This window comes from Limulus polyphemus, unplaced genomic scaffold (assembly GCF_000517525.1).
Source record: "Limulus polyphemus unplaced genomic scaffold, Limulus_polyphemus-2.1.2 Scaffold61, whole genome shotgun sequence".
Taxonomy (NCBI): Eukaryota; Metazoa; Arthropoda; class Merostomata; order Xiphosura; family Limulidae; genus Limulus; species Limulus polyphemus.
The window spans coordinates 501,862-518,172 of record NW_013665671.1 but is presented as its reverse complement, the minus strand read 5'-3'; the positions used below and the strand labels follow the sequence as shown (position 1 = coordinate 518,172).

General features: G+C 33.5%; 1 protein-coding gene across 3 annotated transcripts in view; it reads right to left on the bottom strand.

Annotated features, from left to right (window-relative positions):
- Window positions 1–291: 291 nt before the first annotated feature.
- LOC106464521 (RB1-inducible coiled-coil protein 1-like) overlaps window positions 292–16,311 on the bottom strand; it is a 131,708-nt gene continuing 115,688 nt past the window's right edge. For all 3 annotated transcript variants that reach the window (XM_013924670.2, XM_022392721.1, XM_022392727.1), the window contains one exon: window positions 292–3,511. In XM_013924670.2, coding sequence (XP_013780124.1) covers window positions 3,356–3,511 — 156 coding nt within the window. In that variant the 3' untranslated portion in view covers window positions 292–3,355. The remainder of the gene's footprint in view (window positions 3,512–16,311) is intronic.

Below are 16,311 nucleotides of genomic sequence, written 5' to 3'. Positions count from 1 at the left end.
CCTCTTTAGGTAAATTTACCAATACAAATGATTTTATAACCTAATCTTCAAATAAAATATATTTGAAAGACAAAATTTACTAGAAGTAGGTTAATCTGAAAACAAATGTATCGTTTTATATCTTTAGTAAGTATTATAAAAACAAATATCACACCACTTTTATATATTTTTATTTGTAATTAAGAAATATGACGTATGTGTCGCTAAATAATATATTGCGAAAAAATGAAGTTCGAATTACGATTAAATACTACTCAAAATGAGACATGGTTTTAATATTTTTTTTATTGATGTGCAAAATATATACAGAACCAAATGATATAAAACGACGGCTAATTACCCGACACTCTAGGATCACTTCAGATTTACAATGTGAACAGCCTGTTCTATTTACAGAAATCAAGTAACTAAATATTAATTATTTTACATAATGATAAAACGCGAGGGCATTTCTGAACACATTTTATTGCATAAAACAACAAAAGATCATGTCAGAATTAGCAAAATATCGGCGAACACGTTGTAGCATTTTTTTCATCATCAAACTATGCAACTACAATTTTTTGCAAATACATATCAAAATAAACAGTTGCAAACTTTTTTCTTGTAAAAATTATCTTTATTGAATGTGGTCCACGAAATTTAATCCTAAAATCTATCGCATAAAATGTACAACACAAATACCCAGAGTATTCTAAGTATACAGGCCCAGCTTCTAATTGTTAAACATCAAAATCGCTTTGCTTGAACTAATAATTTTACTATGCACCTACCAAAGAACCCCAAATCCAAGCAACAACAAAATGCAGCATGGAATCGTGGATGTCTATACATCAGATATTACAAACAATTTATAAAGAATACATTTGATGACGTGACAGTTAAAACTATAATCTAGGCTCAGTTAAAGGCATGAAGAAGAGAAAGAAATCAAAACTCTCAAACATTGTGGCTTGTATAGATAAGTTTATATTTTGTGTGGTCTTAACAATAAACTGTGTAAATAAGCTTGAATAAAGGATTTTTAGGAGATCGAAAATGAATGATTATGTGGTTCGTAGACAGATATATAAAACTTTCACAAAAATTCAATTTTACAGATACCTAGAAATTGACGAACTTTGAAATATAGGCAAGTTTCAGATAGAAAGTGAAATAAGTATATTTAAGGTTGGCAAAATATGAGATTATAATTATACTTGACATATATTTAACATATCCATTGCTGGTGACTATAACAACTGTTGTATCAAATGGCTTATATAAATCGTGTTCCGACCACTACTGTGTTTGTTGTATACCAGCCGGCCTGAAGAACTTTGAAACACGTCGTCGGCAATGGATATGACAAATACAGTGTGCTTGGAATACTATTATTATACTCTCGTCTCAATCTTGAAAATCCCTAAAGGACCAGTTTAAGAATGTAGTGCTTACAAATGTAATAGGCCTAATACTAATGTCTTATGACAAGTATAATTGTAATCATTCTTCGCCAGCTTGTAAAAGGCGTACACACCATAACAATGAATGTAAGATTGTTGAAAGAAATTAACACCAGGAAACTATGATAATGAGATGTTGAATTAGAATTATCATTTATTTTTACAATGTGTTCAGTCTTCAGATTATTGACGATGATTGAATAATAATGAACTACTATGACTATAGATTGTTATAGGGGTATAAAGAGCTTCATAAAGTATATATCTGCAGAAGTGGTGAAGAAATAGAAACAGATTATGGTGCTAGGGCTAAAAATAAAACTTATGTGAGATCACTTTGGAGAAATTCAGTCTTTTAACAGTTCTCTGTCAATAGTTATTAAATTAACAAATTCTAACTTTTTTAATGATACATCTCATAATGAAGTATCAATTAAAAGTTTGTGATTTTTTAATTATTTAATCAACATTCTTGGAATTTGTATGAGAATTGAAATAAAACATGATGTGCATTTATGAGAACGTATTTTTTTATTTAAAACTATAATTGCTATAGTTTAAAGCTAATAGCCTTGTTGAAGTATTTAATACCAAGTTAAAAAGATACTTCGAAAATTATTGTTAAAAGTAAAATTATGACCCAAAAAATTAATATAAAGTTTATTCGAAACACCATATTCTCAAGCCTTTTAAAACAATAAAAAGCAAAAACAACACGGGTTATGAGAGTTAGGAATGTATAATTGTAAGTTTCATTGATTTAAGAATTCACAAAAACATTTGTTTAAAATACACAGCTAAAATATTTTTTTGAAAAAGATAAAGAGGTGTTCTTTAATTACATTAACAGTTTTATTGATAACTATCTATGGATATATAAAAAAAACAGAGCTTTCGTCAATTAAAAGTAAAACAAAACAAATGAAGACTATTTTAGACGTGGCTATATGTACTAAGTAGCAGATAGCAACTATGTAACAGCCACCAAGCCTAATGATGCAAAATCAGGTCCATCAGTTGTGCACTTACTAATAGAAATTTATAAGACCTTAATTAATCTTTTTATATTATTATCAACATTCGAATTAAAAGTTTTCATCATATTATTTGGTCAAACAAGATAAAGTTGACCATTATAACACATTGGTCTTTAATAGACGCACTGCTGACCAAATTATCTCAATTCACATACAGTTATATTTTTATCTTGGTAAATATCACAAAACAAATTGAGAGATTTTAAACACAGCCTAAATATATTTCGGAACTTGAATAATATATCTTTAACATTTCACCTAGATATCAAATATATGCTAAGATTTTAGCGAGTAACTAATAATTTTGTGAAGATTCAAAATCGTTCTAGAGAAACGGTCTTGTTGTGATTCTATCCAAAGAAGCCCACAGTATAAACTCTTTGTGGTAGAATATGTAACCAAATACACACGAGTATGTAGTCTGTGGATAACACGGAACACAGAAGTCCGTTTTATAAACAACCGTACGTCTTTCTAATTTTGATGGTATCAGCATTGAACATTTCACACTGAAAAATTAAATACTTAAGAAAAAAAGCCAAGTGAATGCCTGGCGTTAGAATATCATCACACATAAAAAACAATCAATCAAAAGCAACAATTGTCATCACTCTCTCTCTCTCTTCAAATACGTGTAAATAAATATAAAAAATACAAATAATAAAACAAAATTCTGCGTAGTGGACTCGATTATATAAATCCGTAGAACTATCTGGGGTAAACCTGGTTCCGGTAGAAAACTATTCGTTTGTAACGATGAAAAATATTGGATTAAATCAAAGTTCTCCTATCGTTCTCTTTCGTTCCGTTGTGAGTGGGATAGCAAACTGTTTCCTACTACAAACATGGCTGCTAAATATAATAACAGATTCTTCATATAGTAGATGCAGTCAAATTTCCATTTCCAGTGTGTTTTCTACCCGTGCTGCCACCTCGCGGTTGTCGGCGTGACTGAGTCTCTTTGCTCCAGGATTTAGCTTTTATCCTATAGAATCTGCTACCAACAGAAAGCTTGTAACGATTTTGGGCCTAGTGTTAAATAAACGAATAGGTGGTCAAAAATTATTAACTCTTCTTTAAAGATAAAACAAAAATATAAATAATCTAACTAGCATAATTTCAACACTTATAACAACATCAAAAGACTTGCAATCGAAGCAATCAAGTTTTAAATAAGAAATTTTTCTTGAGAAAAAAGAACCCAACAAAAACAGTACAAATAAGGTAAAAAATTATAGATAACTACGAAAAGTGTAAATTAAATAATTTACTAATCATGATTTAGAAAATACGACTGAACTAAAAATATCAGGATCATTTGAAAACGAAGATAATTAAAGGTAATATTATCAGTTTAACTACACACAGTGTTTCGCGTGTATGTACGATTGTTTGTTTGTTATGTATTTCGCGCAAAGCTACACGAGCCGTCCCTAATTTAGCAGCTAGTCATCACCACCCACCGCCAACTCTTGGGCTACTCTTGTACCAACGAATAGTGGAATTGACCGTCATATTATAACGCCGCCACGGCTGAAAGGGCGGGGATTCGAACCCGTGACCCACTGATTGCGAGTCGAGCACCCTAAACACCTGGCCATGCCGAGCTTGTGTATGTACGAATCAGTAAATAAACATAATTTCGTACTAAGATATCTTGAATTATTTTTCTCTTGAAAAATATCATTCAATTAATTGCATTTTATCATAAATGGTTGATAGTGTGACCGGCATCCACTATAAATGTACATATATATATATATATTGTTGCAACATGGTATATGATAAATTCAAAATGCAAGTCAATTCAATAGTATAAAACATATTTTAAATGTTTAAAGTCACAGAAAAATAATGTGCAAACCTATCATTAGATAAATTTTATAAAAATTAACAATGATAACAACTATCAGATTTTGTCCTTGGAATAGGCTTGTTACATGAGGTGACAAGTATCAAGCCGTTGCAAACGAAGCCTCGATGTATTTATGCACACAAGTTTGTAATTGCTCCTACTAAGTAGGCATTACTAGCCTTACTGGTAAAACGTACTATTAGTATAATATATACATGCATTTAATGTGACTATGTCTTGCACAAGTGTTACTAGTCTTTTCAATCGTACACAACCCACAAGGAATTCATTCACTTCTATTCGTATGAAATGATAGAACGTGCAAAGTTTTGATGTAATAAATCACTTACGCGAAACGTTTGCCAAGCTATTGTTTGTACAAAAAAAAAGTTCCAATAAACAATAATCACAAAACCTTTTCAATTTTAATTATATCCACCACCGCCACTTAAAAAAAAAGGATAAAACTGAAAATTCGCGGCACAAAAGGGGTATAGTTAACTATACTGCGACAGCTAGTTAACCTAGGTCACAGCAGAAACGGTTACACTAGTCGAAGGTTCCCAAGGTTGCCTTGGGAAACAATGGTTAAAAAAAAAAGTCAAGCAAGAACGGTCAAAATGGGAATAAGTTTTAAACCACCACAGCGGATGATTCAATGGGCGAAAGGGCGTTAAAAGCAAAGATAATAGCAGGAAAGATCACAAACATGAAATGTGTTAGCTAGATGCAAACAAACCCCACACAGATGAACATGGATATAGAATGATTAAGGTTATTTAAAGAGCTTCACCGAGCGATCTATTTATAAAATGGTAGTCTGAGCATTAATGTGTTCTCCTTCTATCAGTCACACTGTATTACTGAGAGCTCTTGATAGTACATTATCATGAATTCTGATTATAAAGGCGCTAGTCTGTGCATCACTATACATTCTGTTCGTAAAGGTGAAAGTCTATGCTTTGATGTATACTCTCTTTATAAAGATGGTAGTCTGTGCAAATGTTCCTTTTCTTAAATAAAATGTCTATCAATTCTTCTTTTTCTTGTTATTAAAATTCAGACATCAGCTTAACCACGTTTAATGCACTGATTGCAAAACAATGGGCACTGACCTGCTCTTTAGGATAACACTATGAAACATTTTTCTACATTTAATTAACATAAATGGATAAAAGTCAATGAAATAAACTGATAAAATCTGTACTATATTTCAAAATAAAGCAAGTACAGTTCTTACTAACAAAATGTGATCCAGTATTTTTTTCTTTTAGCAAAAAAGCACTTTTATTTCAAATGAAAGCAAAATACAATACAAATCCATTGATTCATATTCTCATTTACTTACTGGCTATATTTATAGTGTCTCATTAGTAGACTACAGTTCCCAAATACTTACATCGCTGGTTTTGTAATAACCCAAGAGATCTCCACTCTCAATTAGGTAGTGAAACATGAACTTTTACGAAGTTAATGGGTTATCTAGTAAAAACTATAAAACTACAAAATGAATGTTGTGAATTTTTTAATTGGGTATCAATGTTTAATGTTCATCTGTTTCATGAAATTCCAAGCTATGTTAAAAAGATGAGTTGACACAAGTGTTTTCGCCAACTTAGTTAAATGGTTAACCTCTAACTGCTACTATAACAATGTATTTTGTAACTGTACAAATTTTAATCATAGCCAGTTACTTTCAAGTTCATGTGATGAAGAGATTGTTTTTACTTGAAACTAGTATCTCAGAATTGGTTCAATCATTTCTTGATTTGCAATTGCAAACAGAATGATTCATCCAGAAGTTCACACACACATTGGCTCTTTGAAAATGTTAGATATTACTTACTGCCTATCATGTATTTTGGAAACTATTTGCTGTATACAAGGTCAGAAAATATACAATGCTAATTACTGTAACTGATTCCTGAAAAGCTCTAAACCTTTACTACATGAAAGAAAATTATAACCAGTAACCAAGCTCCTGTACTGAAAATCACTAAAGGAGGGATCTAGTCTTTAAGTATTAGCTCATGAATAAAAATACATTTAACATTAACACTCATTTTTTAAATCATGTTTATTTTATTGGAGGAAACAATAAAGTGAAAAAAAGGCTTTTCTTTTCAAGCATCTATTGTCACTTTAGAGTGAGTTGTTTCAAGAAAATCATGTGATAAAACTTAAATTTTTCTGGCTATTGATTATCTTGATCTGAAGTACATCTTATGAATTAAAAATCAAATTCAAATAGTATACAATAAAACATTTTTGGAAAGAACCAATAATCATATGAAGACTCCGCGTTATTCTATTATATATTTTTGAGACAAACGTGTCCAGCTGCTTAAATCGTCAATAATGAAAGACCATCTTAGTAAATGATAAACAGCCTCTTTGAGTTGTTTTTTAACTTCTTGTAATACCTAACTAGTGAGGATGCTCAATAACATAAGCTTTGGCCTTGAATTATTATAGATAAGATCAAACGATCTATACTTAAAATCCTTACTCAGATTTATGATTTAGTAAGATTTTTTTCCCTTTTTTGATCTAATAATGCAAAAAAATCTATTCACATGACTTTGGCTCATAAACACCACATCTGTACTTATTTCCAGAAATCTATAAAATTTTGAATTAAATTTGGTCAAGTTCTGTGAAACAGATTTTAACGTAGTGGTGAAAAGAAGAAAAACAACAAAATAAAACAAAACAGCACCTACTACAAACATACCGTAGGTGTAAACGTGTTTTATAGTCACTATGAGAAAAACCTATACAATGGACAGGTGAAGTGAACAAAAGTGTCATTGGCCACAACTCAGTTCTTCACATATTCACTTTTTCCTCACTTCACCTATCCAATGTATAGGTTTTTCTCATAGTGACTATAAAGCACGTTCACACCACAGTATGTTTGATACTTTTCACTATGATATAGGTCTCTTTGGTTAACTTGTGTTCAGTGTCACAGATGAGTACTGGAATTTTCCGAAACTAGTATAACCCAATAACATACAGATTGAACTGGACCTCCCTTGAACTTAGACTTCGATTTTCGGAATACTATGTTTATCTATTAGTACCTACTACATATCGGAAAAGGAGAAACAAACAAGTGGTTGTGAGAAAAAATATGTACTTGTAATTGGAAAGCATCATTTTTACTTAGTTATTAATTATGCAACAAATTATCACGAACATTGACGTATACAGCACTAACTTTAGTTTTAATGCTATGGCTGTGTAGACGTTTACTTGTAATTATTCATAGAATCGATACCTTTTGATTCAAGTTTGCAGCAGAGACGTCTTAATTTATTTTAAGGGAAAACACTGGTCTATTAATGCAACTAGGTTTTAAATTTTACAATTTATTTCAGTAAAAGTGGGTGCAAATCATGTGAATTATATGCCTAATAACACGAACATGTCACTTAAACATATTCCTCACAGAGATGACATAGTTACTTTTTTCACATTTTAAGTTGTTTGATTTTAAACTTAACGCCTTTAATTTTATGGGATAAGATAAAGATACATCACATTACCTAGTTTTACTGTTGTTTCTTAATTTGTCATACAACAATAACAACCACTAGGCACACTGACATTCATTTTTTCTGTTTTGTTTTGGACTAGAGATATAAGGTTCCCTACGGTACAAAAACGGTTCAGCACACAGATTTCGGCAGGTGTCTCTAGTACGTGGCTGAATGTTAAACACCATCCCGCATGGCCTCACACAGAAGCGCCACCAAACGGATCTTTGCTTCAACCTCTTCAATCTCAACATTTGTATAGACATAAGGAATTAGATAACAGTAATTGGTGTCGTGTGTCAGCAATTGTGAAAGACACCCAACGGTGCGGCCCGCAATCTAAAAGCACCTGCCAGAGCACGTGCCACGTGCTGGTAAAAGGCCGTCGATTAATTCTTTGGTAGCACAGAGGGCGTCAATACAATGCGGGCTGTTAGGCTGAAGCAACAGGTGCGGTCTAATTAGTAGGGCTGGATTCAAGAGATCATCTTGCACCATACAACATATATTCAAAATCCATCTTTGTCCTCACTTCACCTGCTCAACGTCATCGTCAAACTTGTTGCCCCTGTCCACCCTCCAGCTTCAGGAATCAGCTGCTTTAGAGCTGAGACAGCAAATAAAGTAAACAACCTGTACAACGGAATAATTATCTGTACGGCGTGAACTTACTACTAATGCTGGTATAAAACATGTTATGAACGTGATACAATCAACATTGCAAATATAAAGGGAAACTCTCCATATATATATATATATACACACACACATTCAACGATTAAATAATCTTGATTACGTTATCTAGACTTACATAATAACAAGAAAAAAGTAAGGCGTAATGTGTCACGTAAAATCTGTTAAACAGCCTTCGTTTAAGTGTTTACAATCGGCATTTAAAAATTATGTCGTGTTTTTAAAAAAAAACGTTTCTAGCAGACTTGTTAGTGGAACAAGCTTTGTCATGTGTTCACTGTCAATAAGAAAAACGTAAAACAATCAGAACTTTTGTTGGCTAGCAATTCAAATAAAGGATACTCATTTACAAGTACGAACAATTTACGTTTCAGGAAAATACTGTTTATTATTTCACCGTTTGGCTTAAAAGTTCTTTCGAGTAAATCAATTAACACTAACTAACAACCACAGTACTATCAACAATAGTCCTAATCTGTCCAGTTTTCTGTTCAAATATGGTTTTCTTATATTAATTGCTGCCTATTTCTAAATTTTCCGTAGTATTCTACAAATCCATGAAACGCTTAGTATAATATTCTTTAATCTTCCACTGTTAATGTTAGAAAATCAACTTCGAATCAAAAATAATAGTTTCATACTTTTGAATTTCAAAGTCTCACAATGATATGCACATATTTAGTATTTCGGGAATATTTATCGAGAGATAACCAAGTGATTGAACGATAAAAATGTAAAGTTATCTAAACAAAAATGTAACGGTTTTATTTTAGGTTATAAGATCTCTAGGTAACCATTTCTGAATTATTATAAAGATATTTTGTAAACATCGTTATTACTTCCGAATGAACTTATACGAACTCCACTGTTGGCAATTAAATTTGCTAGAATAATGGATGATAGCAGACAATACGGAATATTTTAAGTTAACAACGTACCAGACATAGCCAGAAGATTTGTTTGTTTGTTTTTAATTAAGTCCAAAGCTATACGATGGGCTATCTGTGCTCTGCCCATCACGGGTATCGAAACCCGGATTCTAGCGTTGTTAGTCTGCAGAAGTTGGCACTTCTACAAATCACAAAATTTGTAGATATTAAATCTATACTAATCTGTTTAAGGAAGTTCATGTTATTAACATTTATGAAAATATGCAAAAGATGTGCATGCCTTGTAAATGTTACATTATATTAATAATTCTATATATATATATATATTACTTAATATATATCAATCCAGAAGTAATGTATATTTTTATTAGTGTTTCTAATAATATTAAAATTGGTATTAACCAACAGTCAGCAACACCCCACGTTTAATTGTGTCAGTAGGTACTGCAAGAACATAAAAACGGGAATATGTGAACTAAACACTTTACCCATTCCGTAAGGCGAATGCTTAATCTGGTTATAATCAACCGTTATTTTCTCTTGAGAGTCATACACTGATAAACTGCTTAAAAATATATTCCACAAAAATGAAATCTCCATTCTTCAAATTCCATTGCAAATGCTACAGCTTTAACTCTCTTTTAAGTTTTGTTATTTAAGAATATATATTTAGATATTTAAGAAATTTGTATCGTTTTATCTAATTTTTTTGTATATCGATAAAAATACTGGCAAAAATATCTACCTTCATTTGATCACCATTATGTTCAACCCACATCTCTTCAAACTCCCAAACTTCTTATGTAAGTGTTATACAATTTAAGAATAACAATGTGTTTAAAAATCATTGATTCTATCTGTCATGTGATCGCTCCTCAGGCATACATATGACTTAAAAAGAATGATAAAAAACAAACACCAGATGACAGGTTATCATTTTCCCTTTTTTTAACTTCATGAAGGATAAATAAATAACTATTTCATTCTTGGTAAGCAAAACGTTTCATGGAGACAAAAAAAAAAAAAAAAAAGAAGGAGAATCTCCAATAGCTGGCGGCGAACTCGCTAACTGAGCGAGTCACCTGGCAGCTGCTCTGCATAGACAGAGGGAGTATTTACCACTTGGAGGAGAAAGATTTCGATCTCCTTCAGAAATGTTTTACATGTAGCTCTACGTTAAGAATCATGTTTGATGATTTGTTTAATGTTACCTGTTAATTGAATACAGTTCTCCAAGGTCTCATCATAAAGAACCAAACTTACACTTGACGCTATATATTGATATATCATGCTAAAGATAGGCCGACACCCCTTTATTCATTACTGAGTGTGTATTATTTGCCACCTGTTAGTCTGCAAGTCACAGGACTTCCGAAGTAAAAATCAATTATTAAAAGAAATTTCTGAGCAAAGTTCGATATGGTAGGTTTTCTCTATCGGATATGAAAAATCTTTTAAAGTGATAATTTACGAAATTAATCCATGTTTCATCATTGTTATCATAACGTCACGAATGCTCATTTTCAAAAGAAAATGTGTGTGTGTTAAAAGTGGTCTATGTGAAGTTCGCCTCCAAGTTGGAGTGTACCAGATTACAAAGCTATTGTACACTGTAAATTTTTCAGGTACTTCAATTATTTTTTATTGTACCTCTCTCATTTAGCAGAAATCGATCGTTACAAAAACCGGAGACTAAAATTATGCCGTTCCACGACCGAAATATATAGCAAGTTCCGGAGATGTTTTACTTTGTACACCTTTCAATGTACTTAAGTTGTCTCTAATGGGCTAGAAACAATCCATCAAGAGTAAACCGGGCACTCACCAAGTCAAGAATACTAGGTACCAAAACGTGGTTTTCATTGCACCTCATGATGAATACCGACTATTATTTGTCGACATGCGCATTCCTGAACTTCATAAATTAATGAACTGTATTGCGAACAGTAATCTCAGAAGTTTAAATGGGATGACGTACTGGTTTCTTATTTTTGATAGGTATGAAATTTAGTTAGTGACCTGACTGTTATTACTAGTTCTAGGTTTCACAAAATATTTTTACAGTGCTACTCTACAGTGGAAACGTTTCAAGTAATTATGTCATATAAAATATCGTTTAGTGTACGTATTATTATTAATTCATTTATTTTGTGTTTGATGTCGAGGCTATAGAGATTTCTAGAAGGCATATGTGATAGACGTACAAATAACGGCGACCAGACAAGCGGAAACAGAGAGAAAAGGTAAAGTCACGCGAGAGAGAAGATCCGTCAGAGAAAAGTTAAAGTAAAAGGCCTAACGGTTGATATATAAGTGAGATTAACAATTTTAAAAGAGATAAAGAGAATAAGTTGTCTCGTCAAAGGGTGTTCTAAAGTAATTGAACACGCCTCAGTGGACTTTAACAAAAGGCAGACGACTATTGGAAGTACGAAAGCAGACGATTATTAGAAGTGCAGGATACAACCGTGGTAACTTAACGACAATGTAAGTGAACTATACATGAATGCTATTGCGATAGAAATAGAGAGAAAAATAGATCAGCTTGTCAACTAAATTCTAAAGCAATTGAATAGGCCTAAGAGGACTTTTGACAACAAGAAGAGAACTATATAGTGTTTACGATAGAACTATGATTTCCATAGTATAAAAAAATTTGTATAGACGTTCAACTTGTTTCTAATATATATATATTATTTTAAAAACAAGTGGTGTGCGTGTTGTTCGTCTGTTGTCGAATTTATCGCTCACAAGTTACACACAGACACCGACTGAAGAACAATCCTTAGCCCAACACACCCACAAACTTACATTACTACAAACTACTAAAAAAGTAAGTTCCTGACAAATTATCTAGGATGAAACGCACAGAATAACTGCTAATTAGCGAGCAACAATGCCCACTGGGAAGCTCGTTTAAGAAGAACATCCATTCCTTACTCTGGCAGACAACTATTTCAAATGGTATTGATTGTTCTGATAATGTTTTTCTATTTTCTATGCTAGATTAAGTTTTTGGTCAAATCTATTTCTACAGCAATCAGATGGCGTTGAATATCAGTTTTTTTTTTGAAAAAAAGCTTGTGAGAAAGGTTCATTGCAGCAAACATGGATAAAATGAATTGTGAAATCAGTGGCTCTTCGTACCATATAATGAAGAGTAGTAAAACCTGTAATGAATAACTTTTTATTTGTTCACGGTTCACATTTTAAGTTTATGTAAAACTGACAATTTTAGTCAAAAAAGAAAGAATGGTTAATATTTTATGTAATTCAATGTTAAAAAGAAACCATATTATAAAGTTGACCATCTTACATCTTATAAAAAACATTAAACAAAATTTTGAATTAAATAATAATACGTAGGAGATGTCAGGATTATCACTATCGCGTCCATATATATTTATTTACAGTCGTAACCAGCAAGGTCAGATTATTACAACTTTGCAACACCTTTCAGATCAGAAAATTTGTACTGGGTGATCCTTGCCTTCATTTTATATGTTCTGTTCATACCTTCTTCACAGAAAACGCGAAACACTGCAGAAAAAGAAGTTGAACTGCGCAACAGGTATGAGTGAAACATTTGTTGACTTTCAAATATATAAGAAGTACCTATGTGTTTTCCTAAAATCATGTAAGTATCTAAATACGCTGCTGCCATGATAGGAAATATACGATTAAAACAGCACTAATTTTTTCTGATATTTTTCTTGTGAGGGAAGGATAGGGTGTTTGTTTTCTTATAGCAAAGCCACATCGGGCTACCAGCTGTGTCCACCGAGGGGAATCGAGCCCTCGATTTTAGAGTTGTAAATCCGGGGGACAGGAACAGGACATTATTCATAATGGTATCATTTCCAATATCTTACTTTCGACCTCACTGGCAATCAACTTACTATTAGGATTGAAGTATGTTATGACCTAACAGATCTCTTCAAATTGAAGCAACAACTTTGGGGTTCACCTCTGCTAAATATTCAATGTTTCATGCGTGGCTTGGCCTAATGGTTAGGGTGCTCGACTCGCAATCTGTGGGTTGCGGGATCAAAGCTCGTCGCAGAACATGTTTGCATTTTCTGCCAAGAGGGTGTTTATAACGTGACAGACAACCACATTATTGTTGGTAAAAAGTAGCCCAAGAGTTAGCAGTGGGTGGTGTTGACTAGCTGCCTTCCCTCTAGGTTATCATTTCAAAATTATGGGAGGCTAGCGCAGACAGCACACAGATACCTTTGTCAAAATTCAAGAAAACAAACATCTGTTTCATAATATTGAATAATAAAGCTGTGGCCAAAGATGTGATATAAAGGAAGCCTTAAATATTAAAACAAGAAAATCTGGACTAGAACAGGGCTTAAGTAGGAGAAGGGCACATATTAGTGACTTATGAAATAGCATTATACCATCTTTGTATTACTTTAATATTATATTCTTACTTAATTGGTACCTTCTGTTCATTTCTATTTAATTTCAAATTTCATTGAATACTATTTGTTTTTAAGATGACATTTATAATATGGCTTCTTGAATTACATGCAGTATTAAGCATTCTTTCTTTTTGTCAAAAATTGCACATAAGTTCAAAATGTTAACCTCGTTCAACAAAAAAGTTATTCATTACAGGTTTTACCCCTCTTACCTGGATATGCATTTTTACTCGCTAATTGAAAGTTGTTCTGTGAATTTCATTGTAAGTATCAATTTGATATGTTTCCGATTATTTTGAGTTGGGTGGTAATGTGACCTTGACGGAAAATCCTGTAGTTGTCTTTCTAAATACTGTTTGTAATTAATCACAAAGCTATACAATGGGCTATCTGTGCTCTGCCCACCACGAGTATAGAAACCCGGTTTCTAGCGTTGTAAGTCCGCAGACATACCACTGTGCCACTGGGGAGGGGGGGGGGGGGTACATATACCTATATACCTAAAGCTTTCAAAATTGTGCATGGGCGCCCGCAGGAAGGGGTCAAGGGGGATCATCTGACCCCCCTGGATTTTCAAAAAGAAATAAAATTACTAAATATGTAAAATTCTATGTTATTAGAAAATTATAAGGTATTTGTATTTCGATGTCATAATTTTTTCAAACTCGAGTTACTTGAATCCCCCCCCCCCTCAAAATTTTGTTTCTGCGGGCGCCCTTAAACACACATAAAAAATTAAGACATACATATCGAAAGGCCTGTTCCAGCATTCCTTAGGTACACTCCAGGGTTATGTTCGTGAAAGGAAAAAGTAATTTTGGTTAGAACATTCATTACATACTTAAAGGAAAATACAGCATTTTACATTATCATCCGGTATTACATAGAAATATTAATCTACATTAGAATATAACCTTACGCACAGAATCAACTGTATGGTAACCTCGGTTGTGTTATAAGAAATGACCCGTGACTGCTCTTTTTTACGTTGTATTAGGTCGTCAATAAATTAATGTCGCGTTCTGGAAAATTTTCATTTATCCCCCCCCCCCAAAAAAACGCACATCACATATAACAGTTAAACGAACTACCTAAACGTAACGTCAGTGTAGCCAATATAATGTGTAAAGTTTAGTATACTCTAATCCCTTATAGTGACGGCACACGACGAGACACACATTCGGCAGGTAATGCTGTTTGAATACAAGAAGGAAAACAACGCTTCTGTAGCCACAAAGAATATCAAAGAAGTTTATGGGAAATGTTTTGAGCGTTCGTAAGTGTCACCGATGGTTCAGGAAATTTCGTTTGTGATGGTAGGAGCCGACATGTTGGAATTGATATTGATGCTCTGAAGATGCATTTTGAGTCTAACCCAAGGCAACACACTCCTGAAATGGTCCTGAAATTGCATGTATTTCATGAAACAATACGTAAACATCTAAGGATTTCTTTGTTATGGATTTCGCGCAGAGCTATACGAGGGCTATCTGCGCTAGCCGTCCCTAATTTAGAAGTGTAAGGCAGCTAGTCATCACCACCCACCGCCAACTCTTGGGCTAAACTTTTACCAACGTATAGTGGGATTGACCGTCACGTTATAACGCCCCTACGGCTGAAAGAGCGAGCATGTTTGGTGTGACGGGAATTCGAACCCGCGACAACAGATTGCGAGTCGAGCGCCCTAACCACCTGGCCACGTCTAAGGAATATGTTTAGGTGCCTCAAGAACTCTCCGATGATCATTGTTTCCAACGTGTGAACGTCGCTTCGTCTCTTCTGGTGCATAATTCGCGTGAACCAATTTTGGACAGAATTGTCACCGGTGATGAAAATTTGATTCTCTATGTGAATATTAAATGCCAAAAACAATGGCTCAGTCCTAGACAAAAAACACTTCCGACCCAAAAACCTGGTCTCCATCCGCAGAAAGTAATGCTCTCCATTTGGTGGGACGTCAAAGGAGTAATTCATTTCGAACTCCTCAACCGTCAACAGCGAACCGTCAATGCAGAGATCTATAGTCAGCAACAGGAACGTTTAAATCAAGCCCTTCATCAGAAACGCCCTTCACTCGTCAATTGGAAAGGTGGTGTTCTTCTCCACGACAATGCACGTCCACATGTGGCACGTTTGACGCAACATAAGATTATGGAATTGGGTTGGGAAGTTCTCCCCCCACCCACCATTTTCTCCAGATATGGCACCATCAGATTACCATCTTTTTTCGATCGCTGCAACACCATCTTAATGGGAAAACGTGTGCAAATGTGGAAGGTGTTAAAGAGGACATAGACATGTTTTTTGCTTCAAGGCCAAATGATTTCTTTAATCGGGGCATTAACAGCCTGGATGTAAGATGGAAAGGTATCATTGATGAGAATGGAGACTAATTCATTTAATAAACGTTTTGTTTTGA